The sequence below is a fragment of the Sceloporus occidentalis genome, unplaced genomic scaffold, assembly GCF_023333645.1.
Source record: "Sceloporus occidentalis isolate IW3139 unplaced genomic scaffold, rSceOcc1.0.p SCAF_2, whole genome shotgun sequence".
In the NCBI taxonomy this organism is placed as follows: domain Eukaryota; kingdom Metazoa; phylum Chordata; class Lepidosauria; order Squamata; family Phrynosomatidae; genus Sceloporus; species Sceloporus occidentalis.
In genome coordinates this window covers 224,948,178-224,961,484 of record NW_028316982.1, presented here as the reverse complement: position 1 = coordinate 224,961,484, position 13,307 = coordinate 224,948,178, and the positions used below count along the sequence as shown (strand labels likewise).

At 40.2% G+C, this 13,307-nt stretch overlaps 1 protein-coding gene across 4 annotated transcripts in view; it reads left to right on the top strand.

Annotated features, from left to right (window-relative positions):
• Window positions 1-9,283, top strand: part of ARL13B (ARF like GTPase 13B) — a 65,350-nt gene extending 56,067 nt beyond the window's left edge. The window contains exons 9-12 of one of the 4 annotated variants that reach the window (XM_089512282.1): window positions 108-224; window positions 3,021-3,089; window positions 5,607-5,650; window positions 7,804-7,890. In XM_089512282.1, the coding sequence (XP_089368408.1) occupies window positions 108-224; window positions 3,021-3,089; window positions 5,607-5,614 (194 nt within the window). In that variant the 3' untranslated portion in view covers window positions 5,615-5,650; window positions 7,804-7,890. Of the gene's footprint in view, window positions 1-107; window positions 225-3,020; window positions 3,090-5,606; window positions 5,651-7,803 lie in introns of all 4 variants that reach the window. The other 3 variants (XM_089512281.1, XM_089512284.1, XM_089512283.1) reach the window with 3 other exon arrangements.
• The last annotated feature ends 4,024 nt before the right edge of the window (window positions 9,284-13,307 follow it).

Sequence of the window (13,307 nt, the reverse complement as noted above, 5' to 3'; positions counted from 1 at the left end):
AAGAAAAAAAGGGGGAGGGGGTAAAAATCTTAATATAAAAATACACAAAATATACAAATTCATAAATGAAATAATAAAATGACTATTTCTGTTTATGTTTTCTGTAGAGAACAGTAAAAAGAAAGCAAAGAAACTGAAATTGAAAAGGAGTCACCGAGTAGAGCCAGTCAGTGCAGAAGAGACCATATCCCCACAGCCTACACCAGTAACACCTCTTGCACCAGGTGAGTAAAACATTATTGTAAATGCTAGCATAGTCATTTCTAAAAACTGTAGGAAAACATGTTCTTAAGGTTGTACAAAAATATATTTGACATGACTTAATTCATAACATAAATATTTAAATATAAACTTGCTGTTTCTGAATTTTCTTGTAAACAGGGAAATACGTATATTTCTGCTAGTATAGATTGTGTTCAAAACTTTTAAGTGTACTCAGAAAGATGTGTTGTATATGATATTTATTCCCTAGAGGCACTAAAGAAGGTGAATGTACTAGAATTAGCAATTTCTTTTATAAATGAATTATTCTCTACAATCTTTGATCCCTTTAAAATTTGAACCAAAACCCATGAAAGACTTACCTCCTCACTCAGTTACCACTGAATCTTTAGATTAAAATAATATTTTATTCATTGATGAGATATCTTTAAAATTTTAAACTAGTCTTGCTTGACTTCTTTTAAGTAGCTATCTTACGGCTGTTGACTCACAGGCTGTACAAAGTGGGGGCTTGGAGTGGGGACATGGCTTCTGCATGACTCAAGCTCCGATTCTTCTCCAAGCCAGTGTGACGCCGCGTACCCCACTACATAGCAGGCAGTGTCACAGCGCTCCTCTGGCACTGCATACAGATGATGCAGTGTCAGAGGAGTGCAGAAAAGTCACAGCACCAGCAGCTATGGCGCCCTTTCTGCAGCGAAGAAAGGAGCTGCTTTTTGCGGCTCCTTTTTGTGCCATGGAAAGGCTAGATTGGGGCCACAGCGTGCAGTTACTGTGGCCCCAATCTGGCTAAGAAAGAGGTGGCTGCGGGCCACCCCTTAGGGGCAGTCTGTACAGCCCTTCAGTTTATAAGGTTTACTCAGAAAGACTGCAGTTCCTGAGTGTTTGGATCAGAGCTGTGACCAAAGTAGGTCAACATGTCAGGGATGTAGATTATGTTCAAAGAGAAAATACAGTGAATGCCCAGTTATCTATTAATTGCTGCTTTTGCTAACAATTCAGGTTTAGTAGTTAACTCTTGTCCTTCATAATCATTGTTTTACAGATCTTGATCCCCTTCAGATCTTAAATGATATGAAGTATCAACCTATCACAATTTATAGGCACACTTATTTCAGGAGTCAAACCTATTTCTGAATGGAGGGAGTTCAACAAGTATTCCTTTTAAAAAGTCAGTGAAGGGAAAACAGCTTTTATGTAGATTTTTAAATGAAAATTAATGTTTCAAGCCAATTAAATACAAAAACAGTGAGCCTGCAAGAGCAGTACTCCATGTAATAATGAGGAAATACCTGCTGAGCAGGAGAATTGGCCATCTCATAATATTTGTGTAGAAGCTCATTTCTCATCCTGATCATTTGCAACTTGCTTTTTGGCCAATAAATATACTGAAGTGATATTGATCAGTTTTCAAAACATTCCACTAATGGTACTGTCGTCTGCATGTTTAATGAAAGATACTGTATGGTTAACTTATATCAAGTAGTCTTACTACCAACTAAGTGTGTCTAGAGACATATGCTATGTCCAGGGGGCTTTTTACATCTCATTTCAGCTGATTTAGTATCAAAAAGCAACAGAAGGAACATGTGAGAAAGCTCTAATAACATAAGGGAACCATGCTAAGAGACCACAACTCTTTTTTTTCTTTATCAAAGTGATAGAACCTTTGTTGTTGTTGTTGTTGTTGTAGTATGCCTTCAGGTTGTTCCCAATTTAGAGTAACCCTGAGCCAAGGTTTTCTTGGAAAGATTTCTTCAGAGGGGGGTTGCCTTTGCCTTCCTTTGAGGCTGAGAGTGTGACTTGCCCAAGGTCACCTAGCGGGTTTCCATGGCTGAGTAGGGATTTGAACTCTCGTCTCCAGAGGTATAATCCAACGTTCAAACCAATGCACCAGGCTGGGCCTCATCTTGGTGGCATGTAATAAAATTAATTACTGGTTGATAAGCATATGTTGGAAAGAAACAGCTGGCATCCTATTTATGAATTACAATGGTATAAATCTGACTCACACCACTGCAATTCGTGGTCATCGTGTAGCAGGAACATAGAGTGTCCCCAAATCTAATTACCATAGTGCACCCTCCCCACCCCAAACATAGCCGTTTCTATGTTGCTATAGACTGCTGAAGATGAATAGGGGCACTTGTAGTTCTTTTCCTGTTGCCGGATATACTGTGACAGGCATCTACAGGGGAAGTCCCTGCAGATACCTGTTGCCACATGTCAAGCTACTGCCGTGTTGAGGGCTACACTGGTTAAAAGATTTTGTGGGATAGTATCAGGAGACATAGCTTCATCTCCCAATGCAGGAACTCAGCCAAATGGTATGCCATTGTTGAAAACAGAACTTTGAAGGGACAGCAGGACACCACCCCTTTCCTAGTCAGATTGGGGCCACGGCAACCTCATGCCACGGCCCCAATCTGGCCTTTCGAGGGCTCAAAAAGGAGCCACAAAAAACGGCTCGTTTTTGCACCCTCGAAAGGGTGGCATAGCTGCATTGCTGCAGCTCCACACCATGTGGAGCAGCGCACAGCATCAGGGCGCCCTGGGGGGCGGAGTCAGGCATGCTTTGTGAGGATACTAAGCCCCTACTCTGCCCCCATGCCAGCCTTAATGGGCAGTGTGTACAGGGCCTTAGTAACCCTATAAACTGATATAGAGTAACTGCTTTTCTTAACAGATTTTTCAGTTCAGTTTCTTATATTTTGTGAATTTCTCCCATAAGCCTGGATATTTTCATCCGTGGTTGATGCTGTGGTGTTGGTATTTGATACATATATTTTTTCCTGTAGTTGGATGGGAAACTCCCAAAGTTCACAGAATTCGAAAACTTGAACCTCTTGGTGAAATGCGTCATAATGGTAATTTCAGAGGCAATCACAGTTTTCTGTTTGTCCTCAGAAATCTATTCCATTTTGCATGTTGGCTTCTTTCTTTCATTGCAGCTAATCTTGCACTGCTTTAATGGCATTTTTTTATGTTTCTAAAAAGATACATGCTTTTTCATTGTCTTTTAAAGCAATGTGCATTCTCTGTCTTGTTTGTTGCCTTATTCTATTTGCTTCAATATAGATAATTGCTCATTGGTATGCCCCTGTATCATCATTTATAATTTAAACAGCTCCGTGGTGGTAACAGATCCCATTTCATATATTACTTTATAAAAGGCTTAGTTTGGTCAGTTCAGTAGTAAACTAGAGGTTTCATACTGTCAGCTTTCCGTAAATATTGATAAAACCCTAAAGGTAAATCAGCTGCTAAATTCTACAAAGTGAAATGTAGAGAAAAAATCTAAATGTCTTAGGAAGATTAGAGAAACCTTTGTGTTGCTTGGCCCATAACTAGATATTTTGAAATACAGTATGTAGAATTAATGGTTAAGTGCAATAGTGAGTCTATATATCTACTGAACCACACTTAAAAAAAACAAACCTCTAAATCTAGTATAGTACAGTGGGCCCTTGGTATCCGCAGGGTTTCCATTCCAGACCCCCCGCAGATACCAAAATCTGTGAATGCTCAACTCCCATAGAACTCAATGGAGGCATGGCCTCACCCCCTCCCCTATGCCAACCTTGCTATTCTCACTGCAGCAGGCAGCAAGGGGGTACCTCTTCTTCCTCCTTTTCCCTGCCTCCTCCCCCCTTCTCCTCCTCCTCTTCTTCCCCTGTCTCCGCTGCTGCGGTTCTTTCCCCTCCTCCTCCTTCTCTTTCCCAGCTACTTCTCCTTCCTTCTCCTCCTCTTCCCCCCTCTGTTGCCCTGCTGCTGCTCACTCTCCTTTTCTTCTTCTTCCTCCTCCTCCTCTTCCCCTCTCTTCCTCCTCTCCCCACTTCCTCCACACCTGCAGAGTTACCTGATGGTGGAACAGCCCCAGCCCCAGCCCCATCCACACAAGGAGAAAGGAGCTTTTGGGAAGAACAGGCACAGTGGGGGGAGGTGCCTGGATCCTGAAGGAGCTGCCTGCCTTCCTCATCCCTGTGCTTCTGCTGGCTTCATGAAGCCTCCCCGTGCCTGCTGCTCCTCAGCTCCGGGAGGTCACTCACAGCCCAGCCCACCCCGCCTCCTCTGCCTTCCTCCTGCTCCTCTTGCCCCCTCTGTCGTGCTGGCGCCGCTCGTCCTCCTTTTCCTTCTCCTCTTCTCTGCTCATCCTCCTCCTTTTCCTTCCTCCTCCTCTCTGCTCTTCCTCCTTCTTCTCCCTCCTCCTTTTCTTGCCTACATTTTCCACTTTCTCCTCCTCATCTTACCCCTCTCTATTGCCCTGCCGCCGCTCATCCTCCTTTTCTTCCTCCTCTTCCTCCTGAGCTCTTCCTCGTTCTCCTTCTCCCTCCTTCTCCTCCTCCTCCTCTGCCAACGCTACTCCCCCCGCGGGCTTGCCATCCGCGTATGTTCAAATCTGCAGATGGCAACCCTGCGTATACGGAGGGCGGACTGTACATGCAAATAATTTTGTTTTAAAGTGTAGGAGGCTCCTGATACAGTATTATCCACAGTGATTCTCCTTATTCACAAATAGCTAGTAGGAGGAAAGACCTTTGCAAGGCATATACATGCTTTTGTACTGCAGCATGGAAAAATTGCTTTAACAAGCTTTCTAAGTGGGGAAGCTCATAGGTCAGTGGGTGGAGCACATACTTTGCCTGTATGAAATCTCATGTTGTATTTCTAGCTAAAGGATCTGAGAAGGATATTATTATTATTATTATTATTATTATTATTATTCTGTTTATTTTTATCCTACCTTCCTCCCAGTACAGGGACTCAAGACAGCTATGAGATGAGAAAATCCCATATTTGAGCTGCCATCTGAATATAAAATGTTGGGCTAGATGGATGCAAAACATGAAAGCAGCTTCCTCCACATAAATGTTGACCATGTTAAAATAATAAGAACAATTTTTCAGAGAATACTGTATATACTCATGTATAAGTCTAGAAATATAGGTTAAAAGATTGACCCCAAAAACCTGAGTCGACTTATTCACGGGCCAATGTAAGTATTGTACTTTAAATCACACACACACACACACACACACACACGCGCGACCATACCCTGGTGAAAGGCAAGAGTTTAATCTGCCCTGGAAGCTCTAGCCTCCTTCTACTCTCTCATCCATCCAGCCTTTAGTACGAGGACAAATAGTTATCCCTGCTGGAATTTTGTATAATTCCTTCATTATATGAGCCTAAGTTTTACCCTCAACTTATCCACGGGTCATATCAAAATCCATAATTTTGGGCCCAAAACCTGCCCTCAACTTATACATGAGGTCGATTTATAGTCGAGTATATACAGTAATTGTGATGGTAAACACAAATATATATTGTAACAAAGCACTATTAGACAAATGTGTATAATAAAACTGATCTTTCTTTTTAAGGAGTTTAGAAAGAAGAAAGCAAAAGAAAAGGCAGAACAAAAGAGGTAGGGAGGAAAGGGGAGGGCTTGTGTTGCACAATTACATTCCTCCTTTTTCATAACAAGGCATCCTGATGTGTGGCTTGAGGATGAGGATGGGATTCAGAAGATACTATACCTGCCTTTGGGGAGAATGTCTATTATTCCTTACTTTCCCCTATAAAAAATAAAATAGTGCAAAAATATTCCTGATTGCCCATTGTAGCTCAGGCTACTGAATCCACTGAACTATGAATGGATATTACCTTTTACTACTTGGATTTTCCATATTGACTCAAGGAATATAGTTAATAATGTTTATCAATTTACCATGAGTTCCTTGAATTCTGGTCTGCATTTTGTTGGAAAATGACAGACCAGGAGGCTGAAATACAACTACCTGCAGGCGTTCTGTTTCATAATTCTGTACTTCTTTTATGAAAAGATTTGGGCTTTATATAGCAATGTAATTGTATTAGTTAGTTAAACTATTAAATGGCTTCAATGGGTTCATGTATATATTTTATAAATTATATAGCAAATGATTAAGGAAATCCTTAGCATCCTGGAATAGATTTAATTTATTAGCTTTTCTCACTACAATGGTTTTATGTCATGTCCGTTATATTTACAGACAAGAGTTGTCTTATAAAAATACTTTTAACTATCCTGAAATCATTTTGACAAATTAAAGCAAAATGTGGAGTGTTGGTATATATATGGCTTGAGATCTGTTTTCAGTGCTGCTGACAATTAGAAAGATCCTAAAAGCAGCTTGCATTGGCTCTTCCTGTGCTCTGCTTTCTGCTGAGCACGCAAGCATTTTTTTTTCTTTTTGAAATTTCATAATGCTGCATGTATTAAGCTTGTGAGTATACGTATGCTCCTCTTTTTCCAAGTGTTTGTTTGAAGATAGATGTTTTGCTTCTCCTAACAGTAGTATGGAGTGTATGCATGCGTGTGTGTGTCATTTTCCTCTTCCAAGATCCTGTTTATGTTATGAAGCACATTGCATTGTCTTGAAAAGCTGTCCAAATAATTGATTCTGTAGAGTACAAACATCTTCAGTGCTAGCACCACATGACTATCAAGGATACCATGGGATATGGTTTGCTGCTGTTCTGTGATAATGGGGGGGGGGGGGGGTTAAGAGGATTGGATAAATGTGGCTCCTGAAATGTTTTCTCAATCTGTATTGCTTCAATATGAGTTTCATACTTCTGTCCATGAAGTAGAAGGTGATAATGGTGGCAGATACAGGTTGAAGTATATATATGTGTAACTTGATCAAAACAACATAGCACTCCATCCATTTGGATTTAGGCAAATTTAGATTTTTGTCCTCTCCTTCATATTGCAATTGCTCACACTTACTTATTTTCTATTGTATCTGTTATGATTTTCTGCTGAGACTTTCTACCATAATTACTGTATATACTCATGTATAAGTCTAGAAATTTTAGTCAAAAAATTGACCTGAAAACCCTGAGTCGACTTATCCATGAGTCAGTGTAAATACTGCACTAATTTTTATTAAAAAATGAACTTTCCCCTGGTGAAAGGCAAGAGTGAAATCTGTCCTGGAAGCACTGACCCTCCTCTGCTTTCTCATCCATTCAGGCTTTAGTGTGAGCACAAACAGTTATGCCTGCTGGAATCTTGTAAATTCTTTGACATTGTTTTCCTTGCTCCATCCTTTAGATCCATTGTGATTCATTGTTGCATGCCCCTAAGTTTTACCCTCGACTTATCCATGGGCCATATCAAAATCCACAATTCTGGCCCCAAAACTGGCCCTTGACTTATACGTGAGGTTGACTTATAGTCGAGTATGTATGGGTAAATCTAGGCACACCATTCTTCTTGTATTAGTTGTTGCAGTTGGAGTAGAGTATCTGTAGTTGATTCAGGTGTAAATCATTTGACTTATTAAGGAATTCCCATGACAAAACAGTAATAGCATTGGAAGAAGTTGCAGAAAATTTCACCCTAAATCTGGCAAAAGTACAACTTTGTGGTACAGTATTACACATTTTGCCCTGAGATTCTCACTAAAATATTATTACATGTAGCCTACAAATATTTCCACATTTAAATCAGCAGCTATTGTTGCTGTTCCTCAAATAGCTACTTAATGTCATGTATGTTAACACTATTTCTTTTCTGATGTGCATACTAAGATTTCTATGGGAAGCCACTGCCTCCGCTGACTATACGGCAAAGACCAAATAGTGAAACCCATGATGTCATTTCTTAACTAGAAATCGTGAGAAGCCTAAAATGAAGACCTGCATTAAACACTGTTTTCTTACTTGAGGAGACAACTGATATTCTTAAAGATTGCTGGTCAAGGACATGTAGGATTTTCTTGGGATCTCTGATGAGAATCGCTTCCATGAACTTATTGTTTCCTAATTGCTTCTTGACTGCTCTGCAGGGTTCATGTGGAACAAGAAAACTTGTGTAAGCAGAATCTCACTTGGTTTCCTTAACTGAAATGAAACTTTTAATCCTGAAAACACTTTCAAGACCAAATAGAACTTGACTGTGCTCACCTAAGGACTCTTTTCCAGTTTGTCTTAGTATGTTTCTATATTCAGTATATTTTGTTTTCATATATGCATGTTCAGATGGGGAAAACAGTATAAACATGTACATTTTAACTATTTTTTATATTTTTCTAGTACCTTGTTTGTTTTTAACAGGACAATTGTTAACATAACTATTTTGGAATACTGATGCTCACAGCTATATTCATAAGCAGGACATACATGTAAAGGTCATGTTTTTGCAACAGCAATACAGTTTGCAATTTGACTTGTTGCCTAGCTATTAATATGTTGTTTTGTGGTCTTTGCCCTGATCCACTGGCAAGACGTGTGTGCACAAATGGTTGCAGTAGTTGTTTCCCAAGCAGAAAAAAAAATCTTTCCAAGAGCTAGCCCTGCATGATGAACCACAAGGTAGAAGCTCTGGAACACTGTTGTCAGAGAATGATGAGGGAGGACTGAATTAAGCCCTTCCCTGTAGGTTATTGGTGATATCCATGAACTCTATGGTTCTTGTGCACAGGCCCAGTTCCTAGAATCAGCTTTTCAGCTTCGTGGAATGACACATAACCATTTGTATTTTCTCTTTTTAGTTGGAACATTTTGATTTTGTGTGATAAATGGGATAATGTCCCAAATTATGATGATTTTCCTCATGGAATACTTTCAATTATTTTATTACATAGCAAAATAAATTTCTGTTCCATGAACAAAAACTGCAAGGAACTAAAAAACGGAATGCAGTTTAAACATAATTTATTACGTTTTCAGCAGGTTTCTGTGTAAGCCTTTTCTATAACAGTAAAATTTGCTTTGCATACACAGGACTGTTGTATAATTGGAGGCTTTCCTGTAAATGCAAACAGCAGGCAGCTGTGAATATGCTTGCCAAGTGTGGATACAAAGCAGCCCTAGCATTTAAGCCAAAAAGAAAGCCTCCGCTTATATGGGAGCAAGAAGTGCGCCTTAGAGCCCTTTGGAAATGGTCACATTTGAGCAAAGTATTGTTAGAACTCCCTTGGTCTTCTGTGCTGTATATTTATGTGTGTTTCAATTTCATATGACGATAATAACTTCTACACTGTGAATAAAATTGACACAATTGAAGTCTCACCTTTGACTGTGATGTTTTGCCATTTTGTTCTGTAATATTAAGGAAATATTAATGTGAAATACACATCCAAGTCAAAACCTGACTTGTTTGCTTTTCAGCAGGTTGTACCATTTACTTAAACATTTTGGAAGCCATATGATTTTTAGTTCTGGAAGATTGCATGCTATAATCCAAAAGGCAATGCTAGGACCATTAAATATTAGTGCACATTTTAAAGACAATTCCCAGATAAGACAATATTAAGACTGTACACAGAAGAATTCAGTTTTTTTAGGAATCATGAGACATGTTTCCACCCCCCACCAATAGTATATATATATATATTTATGTATATTTGTTGCAGCAACAGGCTGGTAAAGGTATTTAATAATTCTGTTTCATTTAGTTAAGTTTTATAATGGATTTTTATTTGCTAAATATCACATCTAAATATTTTCATTTATGATGACACATAGAAATGTGTGGATTATTCCATCTTAAAGAAAAAGCTGTATCTGTATCCAAAAGACTTCTACAGCTTCTATCACCATTGGCTGTCCTAGTGGGAGTTGAAATCCCACTTCTAAAGCATTACAAGGTGTTCACCCAATCTAAGGCTAAGAGTCTGTTTGAAATTGGAGCTCAGGTCTTATCTAAGGTAGCTCTGGCCAAAGAAAGGAATACTTGTGGTCTTCCAGATGTTTTAGACTGCAGCTACAATTTTTCCTTAGTATTGGTCATGCTGACTAGAACCTCTGAGAACTGACGTCCAAATTATCTAGAGAATTTTGCTGGATTCGCAGGATCAGAGGGAGTGCCAGTTAATCCATATTGACAAAGCTATTTTTCAGATGGGCAGTGCTTGCTTTCTGGTCCACATTGGCTTTCTTCCCTGCACAATTGTTGTCAAAGAGTCCAGCTAGCCACACAGAGCCAAAACTTGGCATCAAGTCACTACCGGCCATTCCTCAGCACTATACTGACTGGTATGGTAGCACTACCCCTAAAAGAGGAAAATCCTGATCTTTGTGAATACAGAGCTGGCATCTTAAAGAATCAGATCTTGCTATCTTTGACCGTATGATAAAGCAAAATTGACATAAACTATGATGGACAGCTGGTTGGGAGGGAATTTTTGTCTCATCAGGAGCCAAGCACAAGCCTGCCTCAGTCACATACTATGAGCAAACTGGACCCTTTCTAAGATGACCCAAGGTAGAAGCCACAACCAATGCAGATGTGTGCAGTTATTTTCATCTTTTCATTTTGTTCCTTAATAAAAATATGATTTTTGGAATAATGTCTGAAGGGCCAAAGTTTGCTTATCCTTAGTGAAAAGCATATTCTCTACCAAATCCAGTAACTTTTCACACAGGCCATCATCTACTGCTGCATTTAACCCAGCCTTCCATGTTAGTTTTTGTCACACAGGTCTAATCTGCAGTGCAGAAATAATACAATTTAACATGACTTTAACTGCCATGGTGTAATGCTTAACTTGTGATTTACGGCCACACTCCATGCATCTAATGAAGTGGGTTGGAGTCTAGAGAAAGCATTAAGAAAAAGCAGTGCTTCCTTTCTTCAGACTGACACAGAAATCACACAGGGCAAAAGGCAGCTAATAAAAGAGAGCAAAACAACACAAGGAAGTTTCTAGAATAGATATTCAATTATTGTGCATATTTTTTAAAAAGGACATTTTAATTTTATTCATTAAAATATGTGTATCAAGCCCTATTTTCATAGGATCTCAGGGGACATACAAATAAAACCAAAACAGTTTGAAACAATTTGCCAGTGGAGTGGCACAGCAAACAGGATCCTCTTCCATGTCCTCCCACAATATATTACTCCCACTGGTGGGCCCTCAGCAGACTAGTCAGGCCAAGCTCAAAATTTAGTTTTGGCAAGATGTTAACAATGGAGCAGTCGTGACGCCTTAATAAGAAAGGGATAGCACTGACTACATTTGCTACCATGTTTTCTTTGGAACAAGCGTGGGCAAGCCCCAACAGAAGTCACTGGATTGTTAACTCCTGTCATTCCTCAGCCCTGGAGATACTAGCTAGTACTGGTGGGAACTATAGTCCATGGCTTTCCATGGGGCAAATGGGGATTCGAACCCTGGTCTCAAGTCAGCCCAATCCTCAAACCACACCATGCTGGCTCTCTTCAATACATGAGCAAAGGTCCTAAAGTTAATGCATTTCTATGCCTACTTTTAACAAAAACAAGCCTAAGTATAGTACTTAAGACAACAATGCAAATATCCAAAGATATAGCCATATAAGTCTGGAAAATCAGCAAACAAAAGTGATTTTATAGCACCTTTCAGATTAACCAAAAGAAAAGCTAGTAGTGTGCGCTTTCATAGACTTGAGCCCACTTCCTCAGATGCCATGTTTTGGAGTGGAAAATCCAGAGACAGACCTATATAAGCCAGTTGCCTGTGAAAATGTCAGTTGAAATTCCAGGCCTTGTGGGTATGGAGATGAGGTGGCAAGTACAGCTCGGAAGACAAAGACAGGAGGATGGAGGTTGCCTACAGCCAGAGAGTAGATAACCATATGAATGAGTATTGGAATGTAGTGTGGAAGCAGAATTTAATACATTTAATACAAACATTAAGTGCATACAACTGGACAATAAATCCTCAGTTCATTTAGGGGTCAAATGTGGGGATGAATAAAAAGAAATGTTCGTGTTAGTACCTGTTAGTGTCATTTTTAAACCCTTTGCCTGATGAAGAAGCCAGTGGAGCATGGAAAGCTTGCAACATGGATAATGTGCATTTTGGTTTGCCCAACAGAGGTATCACTTGTGGATTTTGGATGATACTGTACAGTGAGCCCTACTTATTTACTGGAGTTAAGGGGTGAAAGTGGGGAAACCACAAGTAAAAAAAATACTATTATTTTTAGCTGAGAGAATACCTCTAGGAAGCTCTAGTTCTCCATGTAACTATCATCAACATCTGCCAGAGGTTGACCATAGAATTGCACTGGAGGACCTACAAAGACCCAGAGAAGTCTTCTCAAGGGGAATCGCTAGGTCCTCTAGTGCAGCTTTTGATGAAAGGTAACCAGAGAGTTACGCTGGAGGACCTAGAGATTGCTAGAGGTAACATAATTATCAAATCCGCAAAAGTCAAAACCACAAATGTGGACGACTGACTGTACTCTGTATGTCCTTATAGCGGATCTTCGAAAGGCTGCATTGCTATGGAGCTGGGAGGAGAGTCAGGGTTTCCTCTGTTCTCTTTCTGCCTCTCCCCACTGGTGGGATTGAGGAAACCCAGACAGCCCATTGACTTTTCCAGTAGGCCAGAGAAGCAGCAGCAAACAAATCCATGCATTTTAGCCTATTTTGCCTTGAGACTGGCTTGCAATCCCATTAGTTAAGGGGTTCCCCGGAAAAAGAATCATAATCCATCAGTGAAGGAAGGGGGGGGGGCAACATATAGATTGTTCTCTCCTTGAAATGCTAGCTTTTGGATTGCAATATCGAGAAGGTTTTGTTATTTGAAAAGTGTGTGTGATGTGCCTTGGAGGCTGTATGTGCACTGCAGATTCTGGTGCTGCAACACGCTACACTTCCCATAATCCCATAGCATTGACCCAGGGGAGTTAAAGTGGCGTCAAACTGGATTAATTCTGCAGTGCAGATGCAGCTCCAGTTGTTTCTAACTAATGCCGACCATAAGGCAAACCTATCACTGGGTTTTCTTTACAAGATTTTTTTCAGAGGAGCCTTGCCATTGCCTTCCCCTGAAGCTGAGAGAATGTGACTTCCAAGGTCACCCCTGCAGTCTGCATGGTTGAATCAAGGTTTGAACCCTGATTTCCAGAATCATACTCCAAGCCTCAAACCATGCTGGCTCTTTGAGTGCATCCACCTGTGGAAATAACACAGCTTGACCCAGCTTTCCCTGCCACCAAAGCTCCATCCTATGGAATCCTGGGATTTGTAGTTTGCTAAGGGTGGCACTACCACTCTTGGACAGATGATGATGATTTTTATTTCCCATTTCTCGAGGCAG